Source organism: Aristolochia californica, unplaced genomic scaffold, assembly GCF_029961685.1.
Source record: "Aristolochia californica isolate CCGP_79_NKW_82.1479 unplaced genomic scaffold, dmAriCali1.0.hap1 SCAF_10, whole genome shotgun sequence".
Taxonomy (NCBI): domain Eukaryota; kingdom Viridiplantae; phylum Streptophyta; class Magnoliopsida; order Piperales; family Aristolochiaceae; genus Aristolochia; species Aristolochia californica.
The window spans coordinates 33,627,334-33,642,122 of NW_027181771.1; the positions used below are offsets into that span (position 1 = coordinate 33,627,334).

At 40.4% G+C, this 14,789-nt stretch overlaps 2 protein-coding genes and 1 long non-coding RNA gene across 4 annotated transcripts; 2 read left to right on the forward strand and 1 right to left on the reverse strand.

Moving 5' to 3' along the window:
* Positions 1-214: 214 nt before the first annotated feature.
* Positions 215-2,311, forward strand: LOC137942552 (probable membrane metalloprotease ARASP2, chloroplastic). The gene has a single exon (XM_068788250.1). It carries the CDS (start codon positions 571-573, stop codon positions 1,939-1,941), a length of 1,371 nt encoding a protein of 456 aa, XP_068644351.1. The 5' UTR covers positions 215-570; the 3' UTR covers positions 1,942-2,311.
* Positions 2,312-5,622: 3,311 nt separating this feature from the next.
* On the forward strand, positions 5,623-7,613 carry LOC137937381 (uncharacterized). Its single transcript, XR_011109613.1, has 6 exons — positions 5,623-5,708; positions 6,063-6,164; positions 7,027-7,152; positions 7,285-7,328; positions 7,422-7,483; positions 7,570-7,613. It is a non-coding gene; the product is annotated as an uncharacterized lncRNA (long non-coding RNA).
* A 379-nt stretch (positions 7,614-7,992) lies between these two features.
* LOC137937368 (uncharacterized) lies at positions 7,993-14,292 on the reverse strand. 2 transcript variants are annotated; one of them, XM_068782443.1, is made up of 9 exons: positions 13,476-14,292; positions 13,157-13,208; positions 12,970-13,051; positions 12,833-12,878; positions 12,630-12,728; positions 10,452-10,520; positions 10,048-10,363; positions 9,468-9,607; positions 7,993-9,390 (listed from the first exon to the last, which is right to left on the reverse strand). In XM_068782443.1, exons 1-9 carry the CDS (start codon positions 13,893-13,895, stop codon positions 8,026-8,028), a joined length of 2,589 nt encoding a protein of 862 aa, XP_068638544.1. In that variant the 5' UTR covers positions 13,896-14,292; the 3' UTR covers positions 7,993-8,025. The 2 variants fall into 2 exon arrangements, with proteins under 2 accessions (XP_068638544.1, XP_068638539.1); XM_068782438.1 differs by having other exon boundaries at positions 13,157-13,211.
* Positions 14,293-14,789: the final 497 nt, after the last annotated feature.

Below are 14,789 nucleotides of genomic sequence, written 5' to 3' on the forward strand. Positions count from 1 at the left end.
ACAAATTCTATATGAAGTATAAAAGAAGATTTTTCTCACTAGTCAAAGTGAGAAAAAGTATCAGGGCGGCAGGGGAGGGCGAGGCTGAGCAACGGCGAGAGGTCGACTGATAGAGAGGGCGATGGTGAGTTCGAGCGAGAGGGAGGGGGCAGCAGCGAGGTCGAGGTCGAGAATGAGGTTGAGCAGCGGCGAGAGAGAAGGGTTGGGAAACAGAGAGCGTCCCATAGAGAGATGCAAAGTGTCTAGAGAGAGAAACGGATTGGTGAACCTTCTATGGCACTTTGACTACTTTGATTATTTTGACTACTTTGGCTACGTTGGAGCAAGCGTGAATTAAATAGTTCGTTCATTTTCACTCATTGGTTTTTTTTTTCTACATATTTTGGGTAAGAGGCTTTAACTGCTTTCAAAGTTTCGCCTCAAGATGAACGTGAGAGAGACAACGGAAGGCTGAGACTTTCCCCGCCATAGACTAAAATATGTGGATTATCCAAACTTTTTCTCCTTCTAGCCGTACTTTACAGTCTTTCCCACGCCAACATACCGCTTCACCATCATATCTGACAGAAAATGGTGATTAATCTCAATTCCGTTTCCCCAAATTCTTCCTTCTCCCTCCTCAAAATAATCAATTCAAGAATACCCATCAGTGAAGTCTCTTGCAAGCCCAAACAGTCTCTTCCTTTCAAACCTCTCGGCTCTTCCGTCCCTTCGTCCTCGATTCGTTTTCCACTTCAGTATCATCTGTTTCACGAGTCTTTAGACAGAAGAACAACACACCGGAGTTTTGGCAGGGATTCGTTCAACTTACGTGCAGTTCCAGGGCTCGGACTTGGGAACTTGGATGGCCCTCAATCTGTCCTAGAAGCTGTTGCCATTCTCGCTGCCATCATCATAGTTCATGAGACGGGCCATTTCCTCGCTGCCCAACTTCAAGGGATCCATGTGAGTAAATTCGCTGTTGGTTTTGGTCCTGTTTTAGCTAAGTTCAACGCAAACAATGTAGAGTACTCCATAAGAGCGTTCCCTTTAGGCGGATTTGTGGGTTTCCCGGATAATGATCCAGACAGTGAGATACCAGTCGACGATGTAAACTTGCTAAAAAACAGACCCATTTTGGACCGTTTTCTGGTCATTTCAGCTGGTGTCGTTGCCAATGTTATTTTCGCTTATATGATTATTTTTACTCAAGTTGTATCAGTTGGACTGCCCGTTCAAGAGGCCTTTCCTGGGGTTCTAGTGTCTGATGTACGAGCTCCATCTGCTGCTGCCCAGGCCGGATTGGTTTCAGGAGACATAATTCTCGGCGTTAACGGCGTTGTATTGCCCAAGACGGGGCCACAGGCTATCTCTCAGGTGGTTGATATCATAAAAGAAAATCCACGTAGAAACGTGTCTCTTAGGATCGGGAGAGGGAATGAAAAGTTGGAAATCAGCATGGTCCCTGATGAGAGCCCAGACAGAACAGGCAGAATTGGAGTTCAGTTGTCCCTAAATGTTAAGATCGAGAAGAAAAAGGCAAACAACATTCTGGAGGCAATTAACTACGCTGGGAAGGAATTCTGGGGTCTATCCTATAATGTTGTCGACAGTTTGAGACAGACATTTCTCAATTTTTCACAATCCTCAAGCAAGGTTTCAGGACCTGTTGCAATTATAGCTGTTGGAGCGGAAGTTGCAAGATCGAGCTCTGATGGTCTTTTTCAGTTTGCTGCACTACTTAATATTAACCTTGCTGTCATAAACCTACTTCCATTGCCAGCTTTAGATGGTGGATCCTTGGCTTTGTTGCTCATAGAGGCAGCTCGAGGTGGAAGAAAGATTCCACAAGAAGTCGAGCAGCGCATCATGTCATCTGGGATCATGTTTGTGCTTCTTCTGGGTCTGTTTCTTATTATAAGAGACACTCTTAACTTGGATTTTATAAGAGAGTTGTTATGATTAGAGCTTGATATGAGTTGGATGGCTTGGAACAGCTTAAGTTGGACTCACTGTCCTGAATCATTTTACTGGCTATATCTGTTTGGGGAACAAAATTGATAGACACTTATGGGTGAATTAAATTCCATATGTATTGAGGAATGAAGGCTCAAGATGTTCAGTGAGACTGAGAGGTGCGATATGGCCTATCCCCTTTCCTCCGTTTCATTATTTACGTATGTTCTTCATTCTCTTGTACATTGGTGACACTGGTCTTCCTACGTCAAAATCTTGTTTTATGTGATAATGAAGAACCTTTGCTTTGCTGAGCCAGCTGTAAGATTTTCTTCTCTTCTTTAATCTTTTCTTTTTCTTCCTTTTCATCTACCAAACTGACAATCCTATTTTTTGTGGATGACAACTGCTTAGATTATCTCTAGATTTCTCATTGTGATCTCTTGTTGCATATGTAATACTTATTAGGATTTAGCATTATAATCTCCACTCTATCTACAACTTGGTTACTCACTGTGGACTCGGGCACTCAGGTAGCTGCACACAAAACGATACCGAACTAGACCAAAATCTGAAATGGGGACATTGGTGACTTGCACTTCATGTTGGTCACTTGTGATGAAGTACACTTCCACTTGTTTGTCTGTGTTATCTTAGGTTCAATCTGACCAAGTAGACGTGCAGCATGTATTCATTTATGCATAATCAATATCCAAAAGAAAAATTCATGGAAATGGATGGTCTTCAGGCCTATTTGCATCTTATGTGTGTCAAGGCTGTAATTCTGCATAAGTTAGCAGCTAACGTCTGTTACCAGAGAAAAAAACGAATACCACCAAGTATTTGAGAATTCTTGCATCTAGCCCATCTTTATTTGAACTCAAGATCAGCTTGGTTAGAATTTGACGTTACTCATAGGTACCTTTTTAAAAACTAGGATCTTTTCTATGTAAATTTTGGTTGTTTACAGACTGTGGTGGTCATATATAAACATGCATGAAATGCTTTTCTTACACATTACTGTTCCAACTCTTAGGTTTCTCTTTCACACCATCAAGTGCTTCTATCTATCAAAACCGAAATTTTCTAACAAAACCTATGGAAAGGGGACTTTTCTTTAGTTGTGTTGGTTGACAAATCTCAGCTAAAAGACTTATCTGAGATGATGAATGGTAAGTAGAGAAATAGTAACTAACAAAGGACTGCTATTGCTATTGTACCCTGTATACTGTCAGAGTGGTTCCGTCCACTCTTGTAGGTGGTAGTTTTCCACACCTAACAGATCGGTCTTTGGGGTGTATTGGCTAGCCATTGTCATATACTAATCTAGACTTAACGTAGCAAGATGCATGAAGGGAATGATGTATGATTGCACAATCTTGCTTAGTCATTGTAACTAATCAGCAGACTCAAATCTCTCTCATCCATAAAAGTATGGCCAGAGTTGTCTTCAACTATATTTACAAACAATACCTAATATTCTCTGAAGAAAATCCTTTGAAACTGATACTTTCAGATGTTGGACAGAACAGCTGCATGAAATTTTATATAAATATCAAGCAAGGAATCCATATCTACTGTTTCTTGCTCAAGAGAGATGACCAAGTGAGGAGGCAAATAAGTCCTTGCAGAACCACTGTTTCACAGTAGATGAAAATGTTTCCTTGTTGGCTCTGGACTAGGATACTTTGGAAATTGAAAACTGTTATTCATTGGCCAAGGTCTCTCAAGCAGGTTAACATAACTAATTGTGCAGTCACTATTTGAATCTCATCAGCCGTAGGGAAAAAACAATGATGTATTTTTATCTTATGGATACTGTGGAACTTGGAAACTGTCATTCATTGGCCAACATATCGACAAAAGCAAAAACCTAATCATGATTACTAGCAGATTGTTGGTATCTACTTTCTACATCAGCATCAATTTGCATTCTTCAACAATGTCACTCTTTGGTCTTGTCATTTTTAAAATACTTCCTAAGCAGGAGTGGAACTGCATCAAAATGATGGTTTTGTGGACTTGGCTGTCTTCATATCTTTGTCAGGAAACTTCAACCACCATGTCTTGATTCAATTGCATAGCCTCAGCGAAGCTGCAATTCTTGCAACCCTTTTTTTCTGAATGCATTCTTGAGGCTTGGTCAATCACAACATTGCTTTTTTTTTTCCATTGAAATAGTCATTGTGAGTATTATGTAAGTAGAAACTTCATTGGATTGACTCAGAATGTTTGAAACCCTAAAGAGGGAAACTAGGTCTTCTCTTTATCATCTAAAAAATAGTTACGAAATATCTATAAAATCAGTACAAAAAAGCCCTAATGATTTCAGGTCAAGCTCTGCAGATTTATGAATACAGGAACCCACTACTGCCCTGGTGAAGTTTCAGCCATGACTGTTTATGCTCTATGATGGTTGAGAATCTTTTCCTTTTTCGTTACCGTTGCTTGTAGTTCAACGGAATTTTTTTGTTCCGGCCACATCCTCTATTCTGATATGATGATAGTAATTCAGTTCCTTCATGGTATAGCATATCATCTGGTACTCTCCACTCAATAATGGGTTTGCAATTTTGCTGAAATGGCAAGGACTGGTGCCTCTGAAACAGAGGCCAATGGGTTGGCAGCGGTTTTCCTGTAAACAACCTACTTGGCATGAGCTGTTCCAGAGGAGGAATTCTTCCCTAAAACCAAAAGCAAGAAATCCTCCGGAAAATCAAAGCTAAAATCGGATCCGAGAAATCAGAGGAAATTCGGTTGTAATTCTCTGTATAAATATAATTGTTGTAAATGTATGAAGATCGGAAATAAAACAAAAAAATGAAAAAGAAGATTTCTCAAGTGAAAAGCTTACAAATGGCTCATGCTCAAGAGACTATTAAGATTAGCTTGGTTATTTTTAGTTTTGTTGTTGTTCCAACGAATCCCAAAACTCAAGGAGAAACCTGATTGAAGGTGTTACTGGTGTGACCACCTGAATTTCGTCTAACCTAGTAAAAATTTTGCCTCACACGTACTTAGTTCAAACATCAAAATAGTTGAAAGTACAACCCAAATTGAAGTCATTCTTTGTCAAACAGTATAAAAAATATATTTAAAATAAAGAACAAGTCGTCTCCTCCAATTTACACAAAGGACAAAGAAGCCACGCCCCTTCTCCCTTCCTTTTGAGATTGTAATCTTTCACATTACACATGCCTGTAGAATCATTGCCGTCGTCCATGTTGATGGATGGGTGGTCCCATACGAAATGCAGCTCCGTCTGCAACACTTGCATTACAAATCTCCTCAGCTTCTTTAGAGAAGTAAACGACAGGGGACTTCCTTTTACGAATTCCTTTCATGACAACATTGTGGCATAGAATCCCAACCCAAAGTTCTCACACAGGGTCCCTCGTTGCGTCCGGGCAACACATTGTCCCTTACTGTCTCCACTCGCCACCATAAATGAGTTCACCATTTCAGCCCCAACTGCTCATTCCAAACGCTGACAGGACCACCTTATCTCCTCCCTTTTGCCATTTGACCCTCTTAATCAATATCGTTCCATGTTTAACCACTGGAAACTATTATTCCCTTGCTTAACCAACAGTAATGACTGCCTTTGTTTTTTGTTTTCTGTTTTCTGCAGGTTAGATTCTTTACGAAATGCCCCGGAGGTATCATATTATGTTTTCAATTGTTTCTGGCATCTATATATATGGGTAGTGAATAGAGTTTCATTTCAAGGAATGCCAGCAGCTGTAGTGGCAACCCATCTCATCTTGACGCATGTAAGTCAAATCTTGCATTTTCGTCCTCGGCATTTCTTATCTTAAACTGAATTATTGTATCTGCTGAGCAAAGCTTCTGGGTTTTCTTTTGTGTTAATTTTGGAGTGATCAGGGAGTGGGCCTATATTAGTGAAGGTTGGGTGGATTAAAGTGGTATTTATTGACTCCATTGCGTTTAGAAAAATCATCTTAGACATTACTTTTTTGTTGATACCGGATGAAGTTTAGTGGGGAATAAACAAAAGATCTGGTTGCCTGCAAAAGCTTCCCAAAGTGCCAACACAAACTTACTTTAATTTGTCCTTTCTTTTTTATTCTCTTGTTTACTGATTACTTCTGGTGTGCTTAATGAAGGTGTTGGAGCTGGGGGTTGTGGTTCATCTCGTGGCCATCAGAATTTTCAGGGCCTTCCAGTTACCTGCAACCTCTACAGTAATGGCTTTTTCAGGATCTCAGGTATGAATGTGGGTATATATATTGTAAGTGAAAATAATCTTAAATATAACAAATATGAATCCCCTTTAACATCAAAGTAAAGGTGAAATCTCTGTACTATTTAATTTAAATCCTATTTATATATCTTAGATGTGATGGGGTAGGTTTATAGATTGCAATAAAAATATTATAATTAATAATTGGATGAATCTAAATCTAACTTAAAATAAACATGTCCAGGCATTTTACCTGAAACAAAACCCCTTTCAAGTAAACCTGATAGAGAAGGTGGAATGTGAAAATTGAAAAATGATATATCATCTACGTTATTTTCTTGTCGGTTTCTTTTCCTGCAGGAGCTTCTTTTGTATAGTTAATGGATGTGCCAAAGAGTCTGAATCACAATAATTTTTTTTCCAGAAGACAAAGACAATTTTTTTTTTTTGTCTTAAAATAAGAAAAACTTTTATCCTCTGGTCAAATTTGCAATGTTCAGCTTCCCACCTCATCAACCCCAGATTTTCTTCCTAGTTCGTTTACCTCTGAATAGCAGAAATCTAAAAGCACCAGTTTTTTTTATGGACCCTTGTTTAGATTTCTGCCCTCTCTACCTTACAAAGAAAACCATGGCGAATTCTCATTTTACTCTCATAAATTCATTTTGTTCATGTCATTAAACTGTTCATGTTATTGGTGAAAATGATATCAACTTCTATATACCATTCGTTTGTGATTTTGCCTGGCCAATCTAAAACTCTGCCAGGTCGCTCCTGAGTCCAGCTTCTGGATTCAAAATCAACCTGACCATATTTCATTGGGGCGAAGTCTCAAGTCCAGGTCACATTACCATGTTGTTTGCACAATAAAATATTTCTTTTTTCAGGTTCTTCTGAGGCGCCAAGAGGAATTCTGTCACCATGGAACGAACCACAATCCCCAACTCCAACGCTCATGTCGATATATCTGAACAGGACATAACCCTTTCTGAGATCAAGATTGAAGAATATTTGTATGCAATTCTTCTTTGATTTTTCTTTTGTCAATTCTTTCTCCCTTTTTAAGAAGGAAAATATTATATTTTTCCCAATTCTTAACATAACTTCAGAATATTTTTACATTTTTTACCATTCGGATTTCAAAGTGAATTGAAGCCTCAGAATAAGAAGCTCAAATATTTGCTACAAGGTTCGTCACGACCTTAAGACCTGAGCGAGTGGTTTATGAAAAGCTCAATGATTTATCTGTTGTCTGCAGCTTACAACATCTGTTCTTGTGCAGGAAGAACAGGAATAACACGAACTGGAACGAGTATCTTAAATATAGCTTTGCTTCCCATGAGGGTAAGCAATTGCATTTGATTAAATTTTGCAGTCAGATGTACATAATTAATTCGACGTAGGAATAACGCTTGGGACTTTGATTTTAGTTTACAAGACATCAAGAACAAGCCTCTAACAAGTCAATTGCATGTGACAAGCTATAAACCCTCTCCAAAAATGGAATCGTATTTCATGCTACCACCGCTTCATCAAGAACATTCCTCACCCATTTCTGATAATCTCACCCAGAAGGTAGCTTTCCCTTAAGCAGGCACAAGAGCACTTCTGATGATGCCATGCCAAGCCCTTCATTTCTCGATCAGAGTAGAAACAACAGCTCCATCTATAGGTATCTTCCCTCAAAATCTCAAGGTGAGCCATTGAAGTGCGTCTTTGTCCGGTTGCAAATACAGAATTGATAACTCAACGTGGAATAACTCCAACTGGTTGAACAGGTGAAATCCTGTAGGATGGGAAACAGATAGTAGGCCTCTGATGGCAGAAATCGCACTGATTCTCCTGATTTTATCCCAGGATCCAAGAAATAATTTATGATGATACATCTAAAGTTGTAATGCCAGATCAGGTTGTTGTGAATCTACCCGAATCCCAGAAGGTTGCCGAACTGGAGATGCTGGTGGCTGGAAGCCAATATTCAAGTCTGGAGGAAGAGAGTCTTGCTTCTGTTTTTGCCTACTACTTGGAAGAACACCCTGCCAAGGAGACTGCATGTGGAACATCGACAAGTCTGGACCAGCATTGTGAAGCAAAACACCAGATCTACTGTTTTGAAACCATGATTCTTGGCTAGCAACATTGGCAGCTTGTGGAAATGCCTGAGATGCAAAACTGTTCTCAGGCTTCATGCTTATGGTTTTATGAGGTTCACAGGTCGAGTTATAAGGTGAAGCAGGTCCAATTGACATCCATGCACGGGCTGCAGCTGCCGAGGCACTTGAATCATCTCGTCTTGGAAATGGAACAGAGGACATAATCTGTGAATCAACAACTGTTGGCGAGTTCATGGAGTTCAGCTGGGGTGAACCCTGTGACATTTTTCCAGAAAGCATTCTCATCAATTTAACAGGATCATCCACTGGCTGTTGGTGGCTTGTGGTAAAGAAACTCGGTGGGGCCCCCTGTTGAGTCAAAACTGAACTTAAAGGAACCCGGCTGGCTCTGTTGCTATCAGAATTACTAGAAGCTTCACCATTTGGTAGCCCCATACTGCTATTCCCTGTCCTTGAACCACTATAATTGGCGTGTATGTTTGCTTCAGGTTGTTTGAAGGGAGAGGTCACAAAATTCCTATTCCGTGAAACCATCTCTAACAACCTTGAGGATGTCACTTCAGTACACTGCTCAGGTCTTCGTGAAGTTATGTCAATGGGAATGCTACTTGCTGAAGTAGAGCAACTCATTTCAACCTGCTTCTTTGCAGCACTCTCAGGCTTGGCAGGAATCATGGTTAATGGAATCTTTTGCTGCGGAGACAAAGCCTTTGCACCAAATAAACCAGGATTTGCTTCCAAAGCTGGCACCCTCAGACCGACCTCCCTAGAGGGATTGCCAATTAATTGAGATGCTGCCTTTGCTGATGAACGCGAACACGAGGCAAGACCAAAGTGCACATTTTGACTAAAGTTTTGTATAGTAGCCTTTGACTTCTCTACTGTTTCTTCCTTCCTTGGTTCAGTTCTAATGTAAGGTTTACTGTTACATGCTAGTTGCTTCTCCCCGCAGTCCTCGAGTATTAGTACAGGTGTTGGAAGTGGCTCATATTCTCCAACCCACCCATGACCAAATTTGTAGCCTGCAGGTAATGCCTGCTCAATCCTCTTAGAAGCAACTTTCCATGCAGTAGGTCCCAGTACAGCTGCAAAACGAGCCAAGCTCCTTGCATAAGAGTGATCTGCTTGAAGCCCAACCTGATTGAGAAGAATCAAAACTCACATGAGTATAGAATCAACAAAATTAATATAGCATCAGGTGATCTGCTACATACTGCAACCAGTTGCTTCACTTCACTCTCGAAAATTGAATACACAGACTCAGTTCTCATCACTGGTTGATTAGACACATTGTAAGTTGCACGCCGATTTTCATCCACTGACTTCCTCCCAAATTTTGGCTGGAATCCCTTTGCTGAAACAGAATGAAGGGAGAGAAAACATCCAGTAAGGAATAAGTATCATAACATGCATGAAAAAAAGAAGAGTTGAAGATTGAGAACTTTGAAAAACAAAATTAACAACTTAGCAAATTGGGGACTTGTTTTTCTGACACAAGTTTCAAACTTCATGTTGGAAGATATGGTGGACTACTATTTTATACAGAAGATCTTATACACCATTTGTAGCAAGCTAGGCATTTATAACTGCATGCATTCACAAGATCCATAACAACATTGCTACATAACAATTTGCTAAAAAACAATAGAGAAAGGATTTCTCCAAAAAGAAAAAAAATGCAAACTTCACATTCTAGTTGTGTCTATTGGAACTACATTGCTGCTTACTTGTGATTTCTAGAATAGAAGATATCCCTAATAGAGTCCACAGTAATATGGTCATCACGAGTTATACCTGGAAGTTCCTCTGTCTTGTCCATTTTGTTTTCAACTGAATGAAAATTTTTATCAGTGGCAAGGCTATCAGCATTCCCTGGCTTCTCAACACTACCAGCTGGGGCTGTATTGGTCAAAGTGCATGCATCACCGGCTGCAGCTACAGTAGCAACTGGGGAGACATCAGGGCCAACATTTTCTGGTACTGGTTTGGCCAAGGGCTTTTTAACTGGCTTCTCTCCCACAGAGGTTAACTTTGTTTTTTGTGCTGTCTTTGGCTCATCAACCCTTAACTTCTCAAACCTCTTCTTTGCCAGCTCTTGAATGGCTCGTGCCTTCACAACAAAATGAATAACATACTGTTGATGTTGTTTTACAAAATAACGGTTGAACAATGATAACAACCAAAGTTTAGATTATCACCTGTCTGAAGTATATGGTGTCTGGGGCATTGTATTGCATGGCATTGGTGCAGATGAGAAAGACATCGGCCTGCATTAAAATGTGATCACACATGATGGTCATTTCACAGAGTATGAAAGCTGAGTGCCTACATCATCTTTCTTCCAAATACAATGTAGATCTTCATAATATCAATGGCATTCAAATCTCCAGCTACAATTTACTTCAATGTTCTTTTCTGCGACTCCAGCCATGCACATGCATCGATTAAAAATTGAATTACATGCAAGAAGCAATGGTCAATGTACTCCAACCTTAACAACCTATGAGATCTTCCCCTTTTTTACTGTTATGTGACATTGGATCATTCCAGAATTTCACCTTCCTCTTTGCTCTTATCCTCCCCCCTTAAGATTCACCGCATCAAACTTTTCTGAGGGATTTTAACATGCAATTTCCACATGATACTTCTAAGGTCATTTAAATGACTCAACACTAAGCTACAAAGATACAAGGTTTTGGTGCATATTTCTCTGATATGGGGGATTTGGGTGCTTGCTACCACCACAGCATGCAAAGTGAGACTATGTGAGTTATATGTGCTCAATGGCTTACTTGTGCAAGGTAACTTCTTTTATCTCATTCCTTACAAACAAGAAGGGTAATGCAAACTAAAAAACAATGAGAACTCAATATCAAAGATAGAAAGGGGGCATAATTACATCCACACAGCATAGGCATATAATGTGATTCAGTTACAGAACAAAATAAACAAAAGGACAACATAGCTGATTAAGAAATTTTCATTAGAACATCCGGACTATTTCAAAGACAAAAATAAAAAATCAGAACTTCTGATGTAATGAGAATTATAACCTTCCGCTAGACATGTTTGACTAATTGACAGTAACAAATTTAGCAAATACAACATTTTATTAGTAGTTTGAGAACCAACAGAAACTACAATTTTTTTGTTGAAAATGAATGAGAACTACAATTAGTAAATCAATTTTCTCGGGAAAAAATAAAAAATAAAAACAAAAACAAAACAACACTTTAAGTAAACGTGAGTAGTTGATCAAGGTCATCAATTAAAAAATAGACAAGCATTTATTGGCTCATTTGTTTATCACTGGAAAATAGATATATTGTAGAATTTAAAGTAATCTAAGCAAGTAAAAAATGGATTTTTCTGGTGGAAACCATTGTGTATTGCGAATTACAAGGTTCTAAGCTCCTAGTAATGATTCTTCCAGATATCCCTTCAGAGGAAAACAGAACTCAAGTTCCAAAACAACAAACTACATTGATGAATAAACAGCAAACCCACAATCGTCCAGTTAAATTTATCACACCAATTTTTACCACTGTAATTATATAATCAGGACTTCCCATGTCACAATGTAATTTTTTTATAAACAGAGATATACTGTAATATCACTAACTCAGAACAGTAACATATTTTTGTTAATTTCCTGAATAGTTAAACCAACGCTAAAAGTTCTGGCATTAATCTCTCCTCAAAACTTCCACACTGGTCAATTACAATGTGCAAGTCAATAAAAGGCAATAAAACATGATTAAGTAGCCAGTTAACAGATTGATTAGCTTTACCACAAACATTCCAGAGTGATGCAGGTCTCAGCCACCAGAAAACATGTGCATTAGAACAAGATAAAGGATGTTGAGGAGTAGTCCTACGTAGATTAATGAGATAAAAAATCTTGAGTTTATTAGTAACAGAAGAAGTTTATTAAATGGTTAATCATTTTGGGATAGGCCTTGGACCCAAACTTAATATGGTATCAGAGCAAGAAGTACTCGTATGTGAGCATTTCACCCAAATTATCCACGTGCCTACACATGAGGGGGAGTTTTAAGGAATAGTCTCACATGAATTAGTGAGATCAAGATCTTGGCAGAACAGGTTTTCTAAGTTATTAGTGATTTTGGGATAGGGCCTGGGACCTAATTTAACAAAGACATTTGCAACAAATAGGTGCTACTGGAGTGAGTCCACTCAGGCATTAAATAACACGAAGCAAAGAAAGACTGGATAGAGCAACGAGAAAGGAACAAAAGATAAACAACAAGGAAAATAGATGGTAAGAAACACAGCTGAAAGCAACGCCCATGGATAAGAAATCCCCACACAAATAGGACAGGCACGAAATCAGGAAACCTGCGCTAGACACTAACCTCAAATTGCTCCAGAGTAGTGTAGGCACCGGTAGCCAGCTTCTTCCTAACCGTCCCAAAGTCCATTGGATACTCAATAACTTCATGATAGTCAGGCAGCTGCAATCTCAGTAGATTTAAAACAAAGTGAGCAAAAACCCCACAGCTTTCACACAGAAATAACAAAGAAAAAAGTAGTCTTTGTTGACTTCAAGAGTCCCAACCTCTTCTGGATCCACAGGCTCTGAATACACTCCGTAAGTGTCCTTCCTGTCAAGACACCAAGGACTTAAATTTCAGGTCAACAAACTCAGAAAATGCAAACCGAATTGAGAAACAAGGAAAAGGGAATGATGCCCACTTCTGAAGCTTATCCAGAATAAGCTCCAACACTTTAGCGTCCGGTAAATGCGCGGCCGAAGGGGAGCAGGACACCGGTGAGCCTGATTAAAATGAAAAACACGAGGTAAACCTCAGAAGTCAGTAAGAGGTAAATACTTAGATGCAACAAACGGAAACACCAAAAGGGGTACAAGTATAACAAATACCCGAAGCAGAATCCGCAGCAGTCTCTTCACGAGCTCTGCCTTGGTTTCCTTGCTGCTGGCAAAACCCAGAAAAGGAGAGAATCAGTTTAGTAGGGACACATTTATAATAGGAAAGAGAAGAGGAATAAAAGAGAAAAGTTTAATGACAGACAGTTGACCGAGACAAGAAAAGAGACAGCCAAAATCAAATACATCCCACGAGTCAGACACAGAGGGAGATGGGAGTGAAATACTGGGGAGTGGACCGATTTGAAAAATGAGCGCCCCTTTGAATGGTCTCGACACCCCCCGTTTTCAACGAATACACAAAGAAAGATACCTTCTCATCACCAGATGCAATCGACCGTACGCACGCATCATCATCCACATCAATATCATCTTCATTATCATTGGAGCCGTCGATTTTCCTCTTCTTCACAGGACGTTTACTCCGGTCCTCACCGTCGGACGAATCGGTGGTCGCCGGCAGACGGTGGTCGTGAGCCCTAGGCGGCAGTTTAAGAACCAGCTTCAGTTTCTTCTCCCTCCTCCTCTCCTCCTCTTCCTCCTCATCCTCAAACTCGTACAAGTCGTCATAGTACTCGGAGTAAAGATGCCGGTGGCGGGTGAGCTGGCGAAGGCTCCGGCGCGGATCGGCAACCGGCCGACAATCCTCAGATTCGGCGCGAGGCGGCCTACCCTTCGTCTTCTTCGTCGGCTTCCGCCCTTTCTTCGCCGTCGGCTCCGCGATCTTGCCCATCCGTCTTTTCTTCCGAGCCTGGGTTTCTCTCTCCTCGCTCTCTTCTCTCTCTCCTCTTTCTTTACCGCGCCAGTTTTTTTATTCTTTCTCTTTTTCCGCTGTTTTCAGCTTTCACTGAGCCGTCTTTTACCTCACAACCTAGGTCCGAACCTGGACTGCTGCGTTTCCACTCATCGAGCCTCAGGCTCAGACGAACGAATGATTGTTTCTTTACAGACGCCGTCCTTGGTCCGGTGCCGCAAGTCAGAGGCAAGCGCTGGTAAGTGGACCGGATGACCGGAAAAAAACTTAAAACATAAAAAAGAGAAGCATCTTGACAAGCTTTTCGCGAGTCTGTGGCTCACCTGTCGGGAAGAGAGTTGCCGACTTGGCTTTCTTTCTCTCTCTCTCTCTCCATCTTTTGACGTCAGTGAGCACAGAATCAACGCGATCTCTCTCGCCCTTCGCCCTTTTCAGTGGTCACGTCCTCCGGCTGGGACCCACACGGCCATCGTGGGCCCAATAAGGAAGTGGACCACGATATTTGAAGATACCGATACCGATACCGAAACAGCTTGACGTGACGATGCGGCACAATGTTCCCTGATCTTCCCTTGCGGATCGCAGAAAAGGATTTCACTGAATAAATTAAAAAAATTGGGTTCAGAGAACCATTCCAGTGGAGACGAATGAAGAGCACCTTGGACTGGGTTTCTGTACTTTTTCTATATTCCGATCCTCCTGAGATCTTTGCTTGCATCTGTACAGACCGCAAAGAGTCGATCAGTAAATGATGATTCAAAATATATTAGTTTAAAACGATAACATCGCCATTGCTACATGGATTAAAGGAAGCTGCAGACGGAGGAAAAAGCAGCCTCCGTAAATTGTCGTGACATGGCTTCGATGAATTTC